At 33.8% G+C, this 20,502-nt stretch overlaps 2 protein-coding genes across 5 annotated transcripts; both read right to left on the reverse strand.

Moving 5' to 3' along the window:
- Nucleotides 1-460: 460 nt before the first annotated feature.
- LOC126714559 (WD repeat-containing protein 26 homolog) lies at nt 461-11,274 on the reverse strand. 4 transcript variants are annotated; one of them, XM_050414783.1, is made up of 6 exons: nt 11,062-11,274; nt 9,228-10,053; nt 7,804-7,905; nt 2,364-2,993; nt 823-1,003; nt 461-718 (listed from the first exon to the last, which is right to left on the reverse strand). In XM_050414783.1, the coding sequence occupies exons 2-6, from the start codon at nt 10,023-10,025 to the stop codon at nt 690-692; spliced, it is 1,740 nt and encodes a 579-aa protein (XP_050270740.1). In that variant the 5' UTR covers nt 10,026-10,053; nt 11,062-11,274; the 3' UTR covers nt 461-689. The 4 variants fall into 4 exon arrangements, with proteins under 4 accessions (XP_050270740.1, XP_050270723.1, XP_050270717.1 ...); XM_050414766.1 differs by adding an exon at nt 10,368-10,462 and having other exon boundaries at nt 461-1,003; XM_050414760.1 differs by having other exon boundaries at nt 461-1,003.
- Nucleotides 11,275-16,037: 4,763 nt separating this feature from the next.
- LOC126713394 (SNF1-related protein kinase catalytic subunit alpha KIN10-like) lies at nt 16,038-19,919 on the reverse strand. Its single transcript, XM_050413148.1, has 7 exons — nt 19,873-19,919; nt 18,559-18,751; nt 18,026-18,210; nt 17,760-17,939; nt 17,540-17,671; nt 16,542-16,727; nt 16,038-16,333 (listed from the first exon to the last, which is right to left on the reverse strand). Exons 2-7 carry the CDS (start codon nt 18,746-18,748, stop codon nt 16,193-16,195), a joined length of 1,014 nt encoding a protein of 337 aa, XP_050269105.1. The 5' UTR covers nt 18,749-18,751; nt 19,873-19,919; the 3' UTR covers nt 16,038-16,192.
- Nucleotides 19,920-20,502: the final 583 nt, after the last annotated feature.

Here is a 20,502-nt window from a genome sequence, read left to right on the forward strand (position 1 = left end):
TTTTTGACCATTTCAAGGATGGTTTATTGTCCGTTATACCTCCCATGAAATACCAATTGAAAGGAAAAATATTAATTAGTCTAACTCAAATGTAAATTTGGTGGTACTATTGCCCCTTTACATCAGACCATAAGCTATCCTAGATAACTATGCATGACATCAGACCATAAGCTATTCTAGATAACTATGCATGACATGTTGTAGAAAGATTGAGCAAGCTAACAATAGGATAACTAAATGGTCAAATTTTAGGGATGTAAATGAACCAAGTCATTTATAAACAGGTTTATCTTGATAAAAAGTGCATTCATATTTTTTGTTTATAAACAAGCCAAGTTAAAGTAAAAAAAAACAAATGTATTCATGAACAAGCTCATGAACAATGTCTCGATAAATCAATAAAAACACAAGTCAAGTTTAGGCTAGTTAATGAGCTTGGTAATAACTAATAAGCTTGATATGAGCTGAAAAATAAACTCATATCTTATTGAGCCTTTAATCAATGTGGTCAACTTCGGAAAATAAGCTGTCATAGCTTAACGAATGCAAGGAGAAGTGCAAATACAGCAACTCACAAGCTTCGGCAATGGGTTTTGGCTTCTAACTTTAGCCAAATACAATTAGCCTTTAGAGGTGGCTTGGTTGAGCACCGGTTACTCTGGTAGCTGATTCTTGTAATCCTTTTGTTGTTATATAATGTTTATTGTTATTCCACCCTCTACAAGAATTTAACATAGTAAAAATACAATAAATGGCAATAAATTTTTTATGTATAGAAAATCATTCAAGTTCTTCCATTAGAGTAGTGAGTGGTGTCATTACTCTCTGAGATTCTGTCTCTCGGATTGAGCTGATCTAAACCCCATATTCGAATGGTACAATCATCGCTGGCTGAAGCCAACATGTGAAGATTTGTAGGATTCCAGCTCACACAATTAACAGCTCCAGAATGCCCAGGCAGTGTCAGTAGGAGCTCCCCAGAACCTCTTAGCCATATATAGACCTGCAATGAAAAATGGCGGACCTCAAATTAAACTCGAAGTACCACCTTCTTTCTTCTTTCCTTTTTTATCTTTTTTTTTTTTTTGGAGGAAGGGAGAAGGGGGGGGGGGGGGTGGGGTGTTGGTAAGCCATCTTATACATAGAGTGAATGAAAAGGAATAAGCACGCACTTGCAAGTTCTTTCATACATATCTACAATATCAGACAGAGTTCAGTACAAATGTATAAAACTCGATATACTCAGAATCTAGTTATATGTAAATTTTTAATTGAAACTCGACTTTAGCAAAGTCGAGTTTCACTTTCTTTTTCTTTTTTTTTTTAAATTAAGTGGCAAAATATGCATAGAACTCGACATTGCTAATGTCAAGTTCCACCTGTAAATCGATTTTTTTTAAATCGAGTTTCAAAACAGGGACACGGTGCTTAATAGTTTCAAAACAGGACATGGTGCTAGATTTTTTACAAAATAAGGGAAAAGCACATTTTCCCCGTACAAACTATTGTGGTCTATCATACACCCAAATCAAAACTGTTATTCTTAACTGACAACTGTGGATCAATTGTCCCACTTGAATCAGCCAGCAAGATTTTAATCATGGTCATCATGTATATGAGGCTCTAATTTTCAAGGCCAATAACAAAATGGAGGTATGCTTAAAATTTGGCTGGTTTAAGATTGTTTGATGCATTTTCAATTATTTCTGTTTCTCTCTATATGAATTGATGAAAATTTGTCAGGAAGCCTACCATAAGAACATAACTTTTTTGATCATGGGTCACAAATTCTCATACAGTTAATGACAATGACAATGATATCATGGTGAGATGTTTCTAAAGGGACTCCTAATTAAGCAAAAGAAATAAATAAAAGAAATGATGAAATGATTGGAAGGATCCCTAGTTTACATTTTTTGAGGTGTAGCTGTCTAGCATTTCTCTCTCTCTCTCTCTCTCTCCCAACCACCACCCCCCCCCCCCCCCCGGGCGGCAGCGGGGCGGGGGAGCTCCTTTTACGCAACTAATGCACTCAAATAGGATTTAATCTATGATATAAGTGTCCAATCCTTGTATAATAGGGCAGGAGATGTCATTCAACCCAAAGACTATTGGACGAGTCATAAATAACACATACAACTTCATAACACTCATACACCATCCTTGGATATAACTCTTCTAGAGAACTGTAACTTCTTAACAGTCTAGTTGAATTAAAAATGAGTTGGGTTGCACAAAGCAACAGATCAAAATGTGCACATAAAATTATAAGATGAAAAGTAGAATAAATTATAAATTTTGTTTATAGTTATTACTAGAAGATCCTTGTTCTCATCAAATAACTTGGCTTCAATAAAGATTACCTGGGAATCCTCACTCCCACTTGCAACAAAGGCTTGCTCAAATCCACCAAAACAAGATCTAATGACAAATCGGGCACGCTTGTGACCTTTGTACTTGGCCACGACCTTCAGATCACCCTCTATGCTCCAAAGATGAATTTCTTGGTTTGTAAGATTGACCAGTAGCAATTTATTGTCCTTTGACAATGAGAATGAAGTGATTACTTCCTCCTCTTCAATCAATCTCTCAAATTTTGCCTCCCTGTCAAGCAACAGTATTGCTGTTTCCCTGCAAATGCTTATGATCCTCTTTCCATCATCAGTCACAGCCATGTCTGATATCCTAAGTGTATGCTGCCCTTTCCAACATTCCAGCTCTCTTCCATCCAAATCCCACAGGCAGATACTTTTGTCAGTCATACCAGAGAATATCCCCCTACCATCGGGAAACCATCCACAGGAAACTAGGGCAACACCATTTTTCTCATAAATATGGAGACATTCCCCTGTAGCAACATCCCAACGTCTGATGACCTCCTCCAGTCCACATGTGAGCAGCTGATGGTCACCTGGGCCCCATGAAACCATCAACACCGGCTTTTGGTGACCAGTTAGTACATGCTTCAATGAAACACGGCCATCCTCTTTAACCTAAAAGAGTAAATTTTCTCAATCATTTAAGAGAGAATACTTTGAAATAATAAATTTGATATTTGATATTTAACGGGGACGATGACATTAAAGAAACAGAAACAAGTAGAGTAGTACAATAAACAGAGCAACAAACCATGACTGACAGTCTGATGCCTCTACAAAAGGGAAAGGGGAGAAAAGTTGAGCCTAATTAGAATATTCCAGCCATCCTTGGCTAATAATGTTTGATCCAAATAACAGCCCTCCAAGGAAATCTACTTAAGCTAGTCCATTATCACATTAGAGGCTCTATTATGTTATGCACTTAAATCACTAGAACTGTATCCCATACTTCCCTAAGATTTAAAACTTAGGTTCCACTTACATCAAGCACTTATACCAATCACTTTAAAGAACCTCCTGCCGCAAAATTGCAGATCAATATATAAATTACATGGGTAAAATACTATTTTGGTTCCTAAACTTTAACAAAAGTTTGTTTTTCATCCTTAAACTTTAAAAAGTTCTTTTTTCATCCCTAAACTTTGTAAAGAGTTTTTTCAATAGTTTAGAGACAAAAATAAGGATGAAAAAAGAACTTTTTTCAATAGTTTAAGGATGAAAAAAAAACTTCTAGTAAAGTTTAGAGATATAAATAAAACATTTTCAATAGTTTAGGGACAAAAACAAACTTCTTAAAGTTTAGGGATGAAAAACAAACTTTTGATAAAGTTTAAGGACCAAAATAGTATTTTACCCAAATTACATTTATTTTTCCCTCTCCAGATACAAGTTACAGATATATTCCATTAAAGTTATACGGCTACCTTGAATTAGCCAGAGATTCCTTAGTTTAGCAATCTTCCATGGGTGGGGTGCGCAATTTCTATGTTGAATAAAAGGCCTTTCAACTCATCCTAGAAGAGGGGGCTCAGTTTTTACACTTCGAATCTACGAACGAGTTGAAGGATTCATGAGATCGATGTTCATGGTAAGAAAGACACAGAGTGGCTGTTGCAAAACATCAAGGAGGTGATACTGGGAATGCCTCCAAAACAGTTTGCCATGTTTGAGAAGGTGATACGACGTTCACATTCCAATGGAATATGAATAAATTCATGTGTTTTCTAGCAGTGACTGAACTGAAGGGCAGTGGAACTGTGGAAAGAGTACTGTAATCATCTCAGAGAGCAAGTTATACATGGACCTGATTCTATTTCGTTAACTATTATGATGAATTCCAAGCTTTCATGCAATGCATTGCCAGGTTAGAGCAAATTCCAATCAATCTAGTTTTCATTTTTATTTTCTTAAATAACAATAAAGAAATCACCTAGAAAGCAAGGACACTTCACTTGGGGTGTTGTACCCGTGTTAGACACGGGACTGGCGTTGGATACTTTTGCACCCATGTCCCAGCCATGTATTGCCGGACACAGGGGGACACTAATTTTTTATTTCCTTTTGGTTTTGATCTTAAACACTTATCTAGTTATCTTTTATTTAATCTTGTTAGAATTATAGTTAAGTAACTAAATTCACCATTTCCTAATAGTTTAAGCTTTTGGGAGAATCGATAATTTGACATGGTATTAGAACAAGAGATCCTGAGTTCGATCTTTTTTTTCACTCTACCTCCCATTTAAAATGGGTCTTATCTATTAAAAGAGAGGTTGAGAACACGTGTGAGGGGCAGTGTTAGAATTATGGTTAAGTAACTAAATTCACCATTTCCTAATAACTTAAACTTTTGGAAGAATCAGTAATTTAACAACTCTTTTAGATCTTATTCTTGGTTTGTATACTAATTTCTAAACATCATATATTAGTCATGAATTTATTTTATGAACAAAGTTTAGTTTGAAGAGAAACTTTTCAAACTTCTCATATATTTCTTTTTTGGGTGTGAATTTTGAAACTCTAACCGTTTAATTTCATGTTCCTTATATTTTTAACATGCATATCAAATTTCGCTCAAATTGGATATTATTTACTATTTGATCAATGAACTTATCTTTTATATACAACTTTAGATTACAAAAACTTGAAATTATAACATTTATTTGATGACATAGCAATTGATCTTTGATTTCCTTGAAATTTTGTAAGCATTAAGGATGTAATAAGAACATACAATCTAACGGTTAGATTTTCGAAATTCACACTCAATATAAATATATATATATATGATGAGTTTGTAGGGTTTCTTTCCAAACTAGTTTGGAGAAAAATTTTGTTCTTATTTTATTATCCTTTATTACTCTTAAAGTGATATATGTTTAACATTATATGAATAAAAAAATAAATGCTTAACAATATTTAAAAATAAATTTAATAACTAATTAATATACGTCTCCCTGTCGTATCCGTGTCCTAATTTTTCAAAAATTGTCGTGCCACCATGTCATACTCGTATCTGTGCCCATATCCGTGTCCGTGCCGTGATTCATGGGAAATCACCCAGGAAAAAAGGGCATTTCATTCACCATAATGCATACAGAGGCAGAATCCACACACCAGATCAGTGCTACATGGTATCCCAGCCAATAAGAGGTGAAAGAATATCAATGAACTCAAAATTGGACACATATTTTGTTCCGTCATTCTAGGGGAAATTACACTTTACCCCCTAAACTATGAGAATGCACACTTACCCCCTAAATCATTACCCCCTTCACACTTTGTACCCTACCATTTAGTTAGCTGTTTAACTTGTACGGAAATTTACACTCACGTGCAAGTCATGTGACTTTTGTATAAGTGGCATCCAATTAAAAGACCAAATTGCCCCCATCTTTAATCTCTTAAAACATCACAGGTCCGTCACGGGTTCTCTAGAATTCACTCCCTTTAGTCCTCGCGTGTTCTTCCTCGGTTCCTCCTACCCCACTCACACTTGCAAATTTGAGTTCTCTACATGATATCATTGCAATGATGTATTGCACAGCACAGCTTGGTTAGTATACTTAGAGAATCATTTTGTTCTATAGGATTCATTTGGTATATACCATTGCTTCATGATTGGAATGATAATGATGGGATGAATGGGTACATGCTTTCATCCAGAGAAGGTGAAGAGAGCGATACAGAAATCGCGCTAAATCCAATAACTGACTATGACATACCTAGTGTTACTGTAAAAACTGATGAGGCTTTTACAGTTTCTGCTCACTGGCTTGCAATTCTTGGGAGAAGAAGCAGGAAACAAAGGCAAGTTTGCCACTGTAGTACTTGTCATAGTAGTTATAGTTAGTTATGCTTGTATTTTGCCCAATCTTCTTTGAAGACTAAGAAAATATAATAGTGCATCCCCCTAGCTACACTCATCATATTAATGCCTGTGCTCTTGGGTAATATTTCAGTTGATTGTATTAATGAGAAGTGTTCATGGTTTCTTTAGTTTGATCTTGGTCTTTTAGCACACTATAATTGCAGGATTAAACTGGGGGTTTCAATCAATACTGGACTTATAAGCTTCTTGATGGTGCTTCTTTTATTTGTGGATTGGTGTGCATGGTGGATTGTCAGGCTACCTTTAGAAGCATTTTACTCGACCAGCCCATTTCTTATATCAGCCATTTTAGTCTCTTGTGCAGAGGAATTGAGCAAGAAGACACAAGGATGGAAGGGAGTGAATTCTAGAGAACACGTGAGGGACCTATTCTATTTTAAGAGATTAAAGATGGGGGCAATTCAGTCTTTTAATTGGATGCCACTTGTGAAAAAGTCATGTGACTTGCACATGTGTAATTTTTATCTAAGTTAACATCTAACTTAACAGTGGGGTGTAAAGTGTGAATAGTTTAAGGGAGTAGTGTGCATTCTCATAGTTTAAGGGAGGTAAATTTAAAAGAGTGTATAGTTTAGAGGGGTAAAGTTTAATTTCCCCATCATTCTATCCTATCCAAACCATACTCTTTAACCATACTCTTTGTCACATTCTTAATTGACAAGTCCTTTGTTAGTACTTCTACAAGTTTTACTTTAGGTATTTCCTACTTTTTTTGTCCTTCAACTTAAATCAACTCACTTTTCCTCACTGCATTAATCGCTCTCCTCTGTAACTTACCAAACCATCTCAAGCGACCCTCCCTTATCTTTTAATCACTAGGGGTCACCCATCTTGTGAATTTATTTATTTCAAATCCTATCTTGTATTTCCACTTATCCATTTTAACATTTTTATTTCAATTACACACATTTTATAAGCAAATTAGCTTCTTAATAAACCAAAATTCAGTACCATAAAGCAGAATTAGTCGTCAGTCTTCTAAAATTTTCTTTTTAAATTAATTGGTATATTTACAATCATACAATACTCCTAATGCGCTTCTCCATTCATCTACCATGCTCTTAACCTATAATTCATCATAATCTCTCCATCTTTATGAACAATTGATCCAAGATATCAAAAGCACACACTCTTTGGTTTCTCTTGATCATCAAGTCTTACAATCACTTCATCTTTGTTTCTACTTTTATTAAATTTACATTCCATGTACTTTGTTTTAGTCCTACTTAGCTGAAAGGCCTCTCCAAATTTCTAACTTGACATTAATTCTAGGTATAGTTTCATCCACTAAAACTATCATTTGCAAAAAGCATATAGCAAAGGACTTCATCTTGAACCAATCTAGTAAGATCATCCCTAACCAATTCAAAGAGATAGGCCTGAATGCTGATACTTGATGCAACTAACAACAAATTAGAGAGGGAGAGAAAGCCTGAGAGATTAAACGGTTCAGTTATTTAATTATAAAGAAAAAGGTTCATTTATTCTGTGTCAATGGTTAAAAGCCAATATTCATTAAGAAAATCATAAAGTTACCTCCCATATAATTGCTGATTGATCTTTTGATGATGAAGCGAGGTATTTCCCATTATGTGAAAATTCCAAAAACCAAACTTCATCTGTATGTGCTTGCAGTACCTGTTAAATTCAACAAGCAAAATTTTCAAATTGACTCACCCAAGTAATTGGTGAAGAACTCATAACAGCAAATTTGCAGTCCATTTCAGGCACACAAGACAAAATCACAAATAGATTGCATAGGCAGCTTAAATTCATCAAGTCATATAAGCCGATACTGATAAGCGTAACAAGCACAGTGATGATGGCTGCAATGGCAATGCCCAAGTAGTGATGATTTACAATGGGATTATGATTAACAACCTAACAAAGGAAATTAAAATTGACACAAACATGCAAGATAAGGGGATAATATGATTTTATCAAGATAACAGTATCCAAAACAGAAAATGATAATTGTATTAGCATGCTGAAGAAAATTTGAAAACAATTAAAATCAAGGATGTTCAGTATTCCAAATATGAGCACAACTAAAAACTAAGGACATTCAGTCTCATAAAGGTTGCTGTAAGTATGTTGAAGGTACCTCAAAAAAATACTAAGGACCTTTATTTACAGCAAACTTTTTGAGAGACTGCGGCTGACATTTCAGGTTTCATTAAAAAAGAAAAAAGAAATAAAGAATGTCATTGCTTACTAAATAATATCAAATTATTCAATTTTTTAGACAAAATTTTGCAAAATAGCAATAAATTATACTTGTGTAATTTCATCTGACTCCCATACATGTTCCAGTATCTTCAAAAAAATTTGGGCACGTAAAATGAAAACCAATGGACCTTCACTACCAAAATTCAAAATCATTACATTATTTACTCTCATAAAAAAAAATTATTATATAGCCAACAATTTAAATTGTTCTATATGTAAGTAACAATGCCAACAAAGTCAATTAAAATTTCATTTTCCAATATCTCATGCCATGTTGCTGGGCTAAGGTGGTGTCAAAATCCAACATGCCTCAGTGGATGTTATAGGCTCCACTGTCATGACATTTTGTCAGACATGAAAAGCTACAGTAATAGCAGTTAGCTCCATGCTAATGCAACACAAAAGTCATTAAAAAGCTACCCTTCTCCAACCTACTTACTAACATTTTAAAAATTAAAAAATACCAGCAATTCTGAATACAGGCAAGAACAGTTTTCATTCTAGAGATGCCACATGATATAGTTGGGGAAAACAAATCAAAAGTTCATTCATGTCTCCTGCCGCTTTAGATAAATAAACCATCTCAACAAATCAAAAACTGCATTATCTTTCATATGCTCAACAAATAATGCCTAAGAGTTATATTGTTTGTTGGCCAGTGAAACATCCAAGGGAGTAAAAAATACACACACTCATAGAAGAAAGATCCACATATCCAGAGGCACTCTAACCTGTAATGTTTGAGAAGGAATCTGCCTTCTCCCACAATGATGATCCGAATACAAAGACAAATCACCATCCAGAGTGTTGTGAAACACACAAGCATCTCGTTGCACATCAAGAGTTTGCTCAACTAGATGTTCTAACCTTTTTTCAGGTATCATGACTGCTGCAGGAAATAACCTCTGTAGTTTCTCCAAAATCTTTGACCGTGACTTTGCAACATCAGTATCATGGCTGGAAAGCCCAAGAATTGCACTCCATGAAGGGGAGACAATGCAGGCAGTAAGCTCATGAATTCGGCTCACATTGACACAAAGAGGGACAATTTCATTCCTAAGAGTATCTAAAGCATCAGTCACTTCATCAATTCTCAGAAGTTCAAGGAACTTCTGCTCCAACATCAGGAAAGATGCTGATTTTACAGTTGTTTCATCTAAACCCCCAATTGTATGCAGTGTGGCCACAGATTCATTCCATTTTCCATCCCTCACTTGCTGCATAAGCAAATTAACCACTGAAGTGTGCAATGGTATTCCTGATTCTTCCTCTAAAAGGGCCCCACTCTTATCATATCCAAGTGAATATAATGCTCTAGTTATAATTTTGATGAATTCAGATCTTTTGATGACTCCTTTTGAACCAACCGTTTCTTCATCCCCTTGGGAGGGTAGAGGCCTAGCCATCAAGTCTCCCAAAGAGCAAGCAGCAGACTGTGTAAGAAATGAGTCTCCTGAGAAGCTATTTGAATCTCCCAAGGGAACTTTTGGACGTTTCAACGGGGGTTCATTGTCATCTATACCTCCCATGAAATACTCAACTTAGCCCATGTATATTCTACAAGTCATAAAGGAATGGACTTCAATAGGAGAAACATCTTACTCAGAAAAAATTTATCCTAAAAACTTCCAGAAAGAAATCTATCTTTTAAAAAGCAAGTGATGGAGAAGGTTTAATAAAATGCAAGCAGATGAAGGAAAACGAATGCAATGATTTGGTTGAATATGGTTATTAACAAATATCTTCCAAAAGGGGAAAAAATATTGAGAATAATAATAAGAAAGCAACAAGATCAGAAGCAATATTCATCTTTCACAGGTCACAACTGAATGCAATCAGAAGCACAAAGCCAAAAAATCCTTGCAGACTACCTCAAGGAGCCAACTGTCATTATTTCAACACAATGTCTTCTTTCACAAAATTGAAAGGCTCCACTTTGACGAAATTAAAGGCTTATCCAGCTAACCTAGAAAATTTATAAATGAAAAATTATACCATTTCCATCATCATGATGAATAAATTTTTTTTTTTTTTTTAATTTTAAAAAAGATAAAATGAAATGGCAAGTAAAATGCAGTCTTAGAAATAGGAAATGCAATCACCTAGTATTATTATATAACATAAAAGTATTTTGTTATGGTGTGAGTATATTAATCAAAAAAAGAGCTTTAGATATAAGTAAGTATAAATTCCCATCAAATCGAAAAGCACCACCAACCCTCCAGTTTCCTAATCCAACCAAGAGGGAGTGAAAGTTGTACACTTAGTGAATAATTTTCACAAGTAACTTAAAAAAAAGAAGAAGATGATTTTGGTCCCACCTTTTCTGGCATGAATGAAAAAAAAAAAAAAAAGATTATGAAGAAACCGAAATACACTATTATATGCAAATTGAAAGGGCATAAAAAGATATAATGCTAAGAGAACAGAACATAAGTACATAGAAGAGTTTTTAACAATTGAAACGAGTGCAGCAAGAATCAAATCAAACACATCCAGTAACAATGAAGATTAAGAGTAGAAGTAAAAAATAAAAAAATAAAAACAAGATGGAAGATTTCTCACCTAGAAAACAAAATTGTGATGGATAACAATTAGAGATTCCTCCAAGAAGTGGAAAGAAATGTAAAGTGAAAATAGAATGGCGTACGGAGAAAGAGAAGGAAGCGGTAGTAGTTGTACACAATTATATAGTTTGAATTTTATTACTAGTTACCCATTTTCGCCCAAATTAAAGAAGGTTGGAACTTGAAAGACCAAAAGCACCACCGAAAGTCATGCATAGAGAATGGTGACATATATATATATATATATATATATATAGAGTAGTAGATATGGATGAAATGTTATATTATTTATTTATATTATAATAATAAAAATAAAATCTAATAAGTGAAGTAGTATCTTTTAATTTTATTAGTATATTCTCATAAGTCATAAGGTTAATGTTTTTCTGACGCCAGTCTCATATATAAGTGAAAGATTGATTTCACGAGATGGGTTCATTAAAGATTTTTCCCAACACAACTCCCATGAGATGATGACTAATGCCACTCTTGTGTGTGAGGTTTGAAACAGTGCGTGATTGTCTCAATCTCTGTGTTTTATAAGGGTTTAACTTACCTTTAATATTTTGAGTTTTAATCTATCATTTATTTAGTTAGTAGGTGATGTGACAATCTCATATTAAAACAAAAAGAGATTCATTTTTAAAAAGTATCGGAGGCAAGCCAAACCCATTTCACAAAACCCAATTTAAAATGGAGTATTTGTAAATTCAATGGGCATGTCACATGTGTGTGTATGTGAGTGTGTGATATCTTGCCGTGCTGGTAACTACTAGTATTAATTAAAACTCAAACCCCACAGCCACAAACATACAAGACTAGAATTCCGAATATGCATTACATGGCTACGGAATCTGTAGATTTTTCCTTATCCTCCATGTGTTCTAAAGGATTTGCTATTTTAATAAACTAATTATTAGACGGTTTATAGTTATACACACTTCAAAAACTTGTTCCTCTACTCTAAAGGATTTGCTATTTTAATAAACTAGGGCAAAAACACCATTTTAGTCCCTACATTTTAGGGTTACGGTCAATTTGGTTCCTATTATTTTCAACTTGTAGTCAATTTAGTCTCTACCGTTAACTCATTAACGGAAAATACTTACATGACAAACGATCTACTTTGTTGGCACATATGTGGCTAACATAATAAAATAAAATTAATTAATTAAATATTATAAAAGCCACATTAGCGTCTTAATAATAAAAGAAATCCATGTCAGACAAAAAAAATTCTGAAAAGATTATTTAAAAGAAAAAAAAAATAAAGAAAATGAATTTTTAAAAGAATCCTCACTTTCTTTTATTTTCTTTAGAATTCTTGCACTTTCTTATTTTCCAAACACAATATACCCAGCAACACCCAACACCCAGCAACACCACAATATGAAATCAAATCCCAATACCGAGTGTTTAGCCAAAAAAATCTCAATGCCCATATTGTGATATTTCAGTATTTGCAGATTACCAGCACCCGGAAAGTTTTCTACTCGAGGTAGCAATAGGATATTAGTGGTCTAAGTCACTACGGTAAAACTTCAATTATTTCTTAGTGGATCTATTTTACCTTGAGTATAGCCAAGTTAAAGGCCAAAATGGCCAAATGGCCATAAAATTGTAAGTATATAATTAGTAGACCCAGTTTGTAAACATTATAATTTACTAACATCTCGAGCCTATAAATCGAGCATCATAGACTCGATTTCCATGCTCTAATTACATCCTACGTGGCATATTTTTCCACGTGGACCACATAGAAATCAAGTCTCTAAGACTCGATTTCTAAGCCCTATAAATAGGACCAACTCAGACCAAACACCAGAGCATCAGAGGAAAAACCCAGAGAGAAAAAAAAAAAAAAAAAAACCAGAAACAGAAAGAGAGAGAAGATCAAGATCGGAGACCCAGGCGTGCGCGGCATGACCAAAAACTGACCAGCGACCCAGGCTCGCGCGAGCCCCATGCCGCGCGCGACCCAAGCCGGCGCGATCCGCAGGCCGCGCGCGACCCAGGCTCGCGTGAGACCCAGGCGGCCTGGGGCTCACGCCGGCCAGCGTCGCGCGCGGCCAGGGGCTCGCGCCGACCTGAGGCTCGCACGAGCCTGGGTCGCGCACGGCCAGGGGCTCGCGCCAGCCTGAGGCTCGCGCGAGCCTGGGTCGTGCCCGGCCTGAGGCTCGTGCGAGCCCCAAGCCGCGCTGGTAAGGTTTAGCGGTGAGGTTCTCTCTTTCTCTCCCTCTGATCTGATCTGAGTAGCGGTGAGTTTCTCTTTCTCTCCCTCTGATCTGATCTAATCTGCGTAGCGGTGAGGTTTCTTAAATTTGTTTTGGTTATTTCAGCATGTACAGACTTAAAATTTTTTAAAAAAATTTTGGGTTAGAAATCGAGTCTTAGAGACTCAATTTCCAGGTAGACACCCACGTGGAAAAAATGTCACATCAGAAACTGATCCAAGCATACAAATCGAGCCTCAAAGACTCGATTTATAGTCCCAAAATCGAGTCTTTAAGACTCGAGATGCTAGTAAGTTATAATGGTTGTAAACTGGGTCTACTAACTATATACTTACGATTTTATGGCCATTTGGCCATTTTGGCCCAAGTTAAATCCTCCCCAAGTTTTTTACCGGTTTGGTTTTTTTGGGTTATCATATCGTTGTGTTCTTTATTTTCAGCATTATTTACATGATATGATTTACTTATGTTAACCTAGATTTGAATAATTTACCTAACTTAATCACTTAGCTAAATAACTAGGTTAATCTGTTTGTGTTTAAAACGTACTTTTACTACAGGGAAGGTGTAGGATACAAGTTATTAAAAGTATGTGAATATATTCTTTTTTGTTAATTCCAAGTTTATCCTACTCAAAATTGATATTTCATGATCTGATGATTATCATTTTACAATGTTGCAGGATTTTGTGAAATCTGCATATTCGTTTAATGAGGCATTAGAGCTGGATCCCAAGAATGAGGAGCTTCAAAAGGCTTTCTGGTATTGGCTTCTATCCGCAATCCTAGTTTATCTTATGGCTTATAAGAAGTATTTGAATATTTGGGGGTTTGTCTATAAACTTTTTTGGAAAAATTGACCGAATAAAATAAATAAATATATATATATATATATATGTATGTATGTATGTATATAAAGTTTGAGGGGACCATGGTGCACCCTCCAACCACATATTGAGCCCTGCCTCTGTTATACAAAATATAGTTCTATTAAGTTTGCACTGGCTTGAAAACTGAAATTCAGATCTCCCCTTGAAGAGAAGATTTGTCAATTGTAAATGAATTTGCAATTGAGTTTTATTCAAAGTTTTTCCTCCTTTGATGGATGATTATGCTGTTTGTTATGGGCCCAAAGCTTGCAATGATGTTGTAGCAATTGTAAATGAGAATGATATGATGTGAATTTCATGGTGAATAGAGTCAGTGATTAGATTATTATATTATGGTCTATGACCATCTTCTTTGGTTCAAAACATTCTTCTGGGTTTGTTACTGTGTCTGAGATCTGAGCTTTGTTTATTCTAAAAGCTACTTGAATGCTGATTGTTTTGTTCATTCCGTTCTTGAAACAGGGAAGCTGTTGGGTTTGTGATTAGGTAAAGTATGTGTATGTAGAGGGAGGAAATTACACAATTCGAGTTTTGGTATGTTCTGCTAAAATTTCACATTGGGTTGTGAATCTGATGAAGTGGGAAAGCTCTCACAGTAGGAGGACTAGGAACTAGGAAGTCTGTGACTAGTTTTTTGTCAGTGTAAACTGTGAAGTTCATTAAACTCTGGGTGTATATCTTTTTTTTTTTTGGTACAACTACTAGCAGCTGATTCTTAAAGTTGTGTTTTTGTTTTCCGTAAAAACTGAATTTGAAGCCCACTTTTGCATTACCGTTTGTGTTGCCTCGGGCAAAACCCATCTTTAATTAATCAATCAATATATATATATATATATATATATATATATATCATTTAGAATCTCACTTGAGCTTGATAGTAAACAAAGTAGTTTACTACATTGCTCAATTATCCATCCTACATTTAACTCTCTTTTTCTTTTATTTTGTTCAGTGTTGTTGTATTTTAATAATATTAAAAATGATAAATAAATTGTAACTAAAAGGCACTGTCTTGAGAGATTAGTAGGGTTTGATAAATAAATACCTGAGTTCTAATTTGTTAAATAGAGAGTGAGTGGCTTGTATTTTAACACCTAATCTTTAATTTTACAAACTCATTGCATGGCAATATATGATATTTATATGAACAAATAAGTTATAATTCCAATCACAAAGGCACTTTCTTGAGAGAATATAAGGAAAAAGTATAATCTCAAATGACAAAATCATTAATTGGCAAGACCATACCTACTTTAAAATTTAAAAAATAAAAAATAAATATCCTATAGAATATAGGAACGTATTACTGTACAACTACAAAAGTCAGTTCTATATACCATTCTCAATAGAAAAATATTGAAGGAATCGTTCATAATTCCACATTTGAAGCATCCTCCAGAAGAAGAAGAGGTAAATTTCTAAATGTTAGATTCATTAAACAACTCCAACTAGGGTTTATAATATTAAGGCTAAAATGCAAAATTAACCCTAACTTTTTTCAAATTTAATTTTAGTTCTCTAACTTTGCTTTCATTCATTTCAGTCTTCTAAGTTTCAGATTTATTCAATTAAGACATTTCCGTTAACTTTTGTTAAAATTTTTTGAAAAAAAAATCTGGAAAATATTTTTCAATCATTAATTGAATTTTTTTTAATTTAAAAAATTTGAAGAAAAATTTATAAAATTGAAAAATTAACCACAACATATATCAAAAGTTGATGGAAAAACCTTAATTGAATAAACTTGAAAATTAGAGGACTGAAATGAATAAAATTAAAGTTAAAGGGTCAGTTTTGTATTTTACTCAAAATTAATAAAGAGAAAGGCAAAGTACCAAAATCCACATATAAGAACCAATTGGCTCATACCAAGCAAGCATTACCTTATAAAAGAGTAGGAAGAATAACAAAATGAAAAAACTGTTTATTATATAATTAAATACAAAGATTACGAGACCAACAATATTAAACATTAAATATCAAATAATGGATTGTTAATCATTCCTTCATAAGGACCAGGGACACCCAGAATCCACCTTCACTTCATGCTCCCGTTCTTCTTCCGACCTGTTGTTCTTCCGACGCACATTTAGTTTTTTCAGTTCTACAACCACTCGTGTCATTATATCACTTCGATGAGCTCGAGACTGCCAATATGAAGATAATAAATATATCAACAATTATCATAAGCAAGCAAATAAATAGACTAATAGTTAACATTCAAGTTTCAGGAAAAAAAAAAAAAAATCATTCAACATGGATACTTATTACCACCATCCAATTGGTAGTTGAGGTAATTTACAACTAAATCAACTAAAACAATTAAGAGAGAGAGAGAGAGAGAGAGTCACAAACCTTTTTTACTTGTTGAAAGGTATTGGGTGGGGGCAAAGTTAAATACCGCGGAAGATGTGCCTGAAACCACGGGTGCTCGCGAATCTTAGGAATTTCTATCCTCTCGAATGGGTTCCTTTCAAGCATCCTTGATATCAAGTCTTTCACTTCAGGTGATAAATGACTTGGAAGAGTGTATATCCCATCCTACAATGCAAAATTGTGTAAGTTCACATTACCTTTGATCTCTTTGCAAAAGCACGACTCTTAACAATTCGAATATAATGCATAGCAAGCAAAAAGAATCAACAAATAAACATAAGAAAGCGCGCACACAGTTTCTGGACTTACCACTCAACCAGTGATATAGGAAATAAATCTCAAGAATAAACAATAAAACCACTTGATAACGCTGGATATAGAGAAATTAATTGTTGAAAGGTGAATTGAACTAGAAACAAAGAAGATAAACCCCAGGCAACCACATTAAGAAATGTGAAAGCAATTAAACCCACAAAACTTGAGAGTAGTTGCTGGAATGTATATAGTTTTACTCTAAATTTTGAACGGTTACATTAAACTCTAAAAGCAATTATATAAGGAACACCTAATCCTAAGACAATATTCCCACGTAAAAAAAGGGGGAAAAGTAACTATTAAACAATAAACATAGTACAAAACAAAGCAGAAACGAACTTCAAAACAAATGTTAAACTAATAGGTTTGTAGAACAAACCAAATGAGATTTTTATGACATCATAATAATAACATAATAATAAAGACAGCCATAAATACACCAAAAAAACAAAATAAAAATTCAGAAAAGAAAAAAGAAACTTCCCTAAAATTACATTTCCCTCCTAAAAAAGAACACAAAAAAACATGTATGAGATCAAATACAAACTTTCAAGTAAGACAAACTATTGTGAATGTGAATCACATATATATAAGAATGGTGCACACCAAACATGCCAAACTGAAATTATGATTTAAAATAACCAAATAAATGATTATTTTACCGTTATCTTCTTAAAAACGCTACGATTGTTGTCCGCAACAAATGGACGGGTGCCACATAGTAGAAAATATAGGAGGACACCACAACCCCAAACATCTACTGGAGGCCCCTCATAGAATCCTCCCGAAATTACCTAAATAAATTGATAAAGATAGTAACTCATTAGATGATCAAGAAAAATTTAGCTAAATTTTCTATGCAAAAATGCCACATATCCATACCTCAGGGGCAAAATAGTCTGGACTTCCACAACGTGTCGTAAACTGACCATCACACATTATATTGCAGATACCAAAATCAGCAATCTTCACATTCCGTTCGGAATCCAAAAGCAAATTCTCAGGTTTAAGGTCTCTATGAACCACCTTATTCTCATGACAATACTCTACACCAGAGATTATCTGCTTCAAGACACATGGATTAGCATACTTTAAATATTAGAGTAACTAAGAATTAGAGGAAATTTAAAAATATTAGCTAATTCTACCTGCTGAAAAATTTTACGAGCTTCTTCCTCTTGCAATTTCCCAATTGATTCCATGTAAACAGCAAGATCTCCCAACTTGGCATACTCCATCACAAGATAGATCTTTTTTGGGGTGTCTATAACCTCATAAAGTCTAATTATATGAGGATGCCTTAACAATCTCAATATTTCGATTTCTCTTTTCACTACAACAATTTAAAGGAAAAAATAAATGACTAAAAATTTTAAGGTTAAAAAAAAAAAGAAAAAGCAAATAGTTTATACCTATAGGCAAGATTAAAGTATCCATAAGCATGGAGAAACAAAGTTAGAAAATTTTTAATTAATTCCCTTGGAATAAGTATAAAATGTTTGCTTTTCAAATTTCAGAAATACTCTCTAAATCCATTAAGCATTGTAAATATGATTGTGATTCAATAAATCATCCCTGATTATAAATTAAGTTATTTGAAAGAATAAATGATCTGGCCCAATTGTAAATTCATTCAGATAGACTACATAATCATGCAAGAATCCAAACAACTAATACAAACCTCTTTCTTCCATTTTCTTTTTCTTTATTGTCTCACGAACAAGGATCTTTACAGCAACCTCACATGTAGTCTGGATATCTGTTGCAATTCTCACCGTACTAAAGCCACCACAGCCAATTAAGTCTCCAACCTTATACTTTTGTTTAAACACATTTGGACAATTGCCACCTTGTTCAATTGAGCTATCCATTTCCTATATAATAAGGACAGGTAAAAAGTAAGACAACATAGAAATTTTAGAAAAATTTACCCACCCACAAGATATGATGTTTTAGGATTAGGAGCATTGTTAGCCCTGAAGCAGTTTATGAGAAGTTTTCGTTTCACTTAGTTTGTTGTTACAAACTTACAATCAAGATAGTAATATACAAACAATTTGAGGATTTTAATAACAGAGACATTTGTTGTTGGCTAGGGTAGAATCCAACAAACTCGATGAGAAAGTAGAAAACTGATAACTACTTAATTATATGGAGCAAAATTTGTACAGTTAGCTGATATGTAAATGGTTTGTGCATAGTTCTAACATAGATGCTGAAATTATATGCTTACGTATGTTAAAATAATAAAAATCACCCCAAAAGAAAAACTTTCTTGGTAGAAAATTCACAGCAAGACAAATAAATAAATTAGAGGGCCAAGCAACATGATCAAACAAACCCATCTGCAAGTTATATATAGTTTTGAGCACATTCCACTTAAAAGTTTAAAACATATTTATATGCTTATAAGTTATATCTAACCTATTAATTAACGAGATTAACAAAACTGCATACAAATATCACTTAGTGTAAGTAAAAGTAATAAAAATCACCAAAAAAAGAAAAACCTTCTTGGTGGACAGAAAATAAAATCAAACTGCAAACCAGAATTTCAAACACAGCCTACTATGATATTCCACTTTAAACATGAGTAACTAGTTAATTAACAAAAACTACATTCAAACCGTGTAAGTAATATGATTTTTATATATATAGTTTAAAAATAATATAAAGACAAACAAATTAGTGGGTAGTTAAAACTTATATGAAAATCACAATTTCAGAGACAACCAACCATAAAACTACACTCAAAACTCAGAATAACTAACAAAACTGCATTCAAACATCACTTCAGGTAAAGTAAAAACAATGAAATCATAAAAATAAAAATAAGTTTTGTTGGTGGAAAATTCAATGAATCCATAGAGGGTGAATCAAAATCAAACAGACCTATAGACCATCTTAAAACACAACGTGAAACAACAACAGATTACAGAGCTTCAGTAATAAAAGAGAGAAAACAAAAAGGTTTAAGGATTCTAAGAATAGTTACCTAAGCTTAGTCTCAGTCTAGCTTGCTCGCTTACAATGAAACTTTTTTGTGTGTGTAAGAATGATGGCGCTCTCTGCTGTTTATATAGACATAGATACGTTAGTGAGGGTAAATTAGGAATTGTGTCTTTTACATAAACCACTATGGCTCGAATCAGGATTCCTATTCCTACTTTGAATTGGATTTGGCCCATAGTCGGTCCAACTAATCACATCCGTGTATTAAGTGGCATGCATTAACTTGATAATCTAAAATTGGAAAAGACTATAATTATCATCAATTTTTTAGCTTACAAATTGGTGTGTCAATTACATAATTATTAAGATTATAAGAAATTATATATAAAAGTTGTCAATTTTTTTTTTTTTTTTTTTGTGTGTGTGTGTGTGTTTTTGTTTTGATTCAGTCTAAATTGAATTGTGTCTTTCTCACGGAATTCCAATTCCTTTATTATTTGTTTCTGTTTCAGAAGTGCGAAGTACATAACGCCCATTCCTTATTATATATATATATATATATATATATATATATTCACTCCTTTTATAAACTTCCACATACACGCATGCAATACAAACAAAGAGATCATTGAAGATTTTAAAGCTATTAAATTTTTTCAGGATGAAAAGAACA

The sequence above is a fragment of the Quercus robur genome, chromosome 1, assembly GCF_932294415.1.
Source record: "Quercus robur chromosome 1, dhQueRobu3.1, whole genome shotgun sequence".
In the NCBI taxonomy this organism is placed as follows: domain Eukaryota; kingdom Viridiplantae; phylum Streptophyta; class Magnoliopsida; order Fagales; family Fagaceae; genus Quercus; species Quercus robur.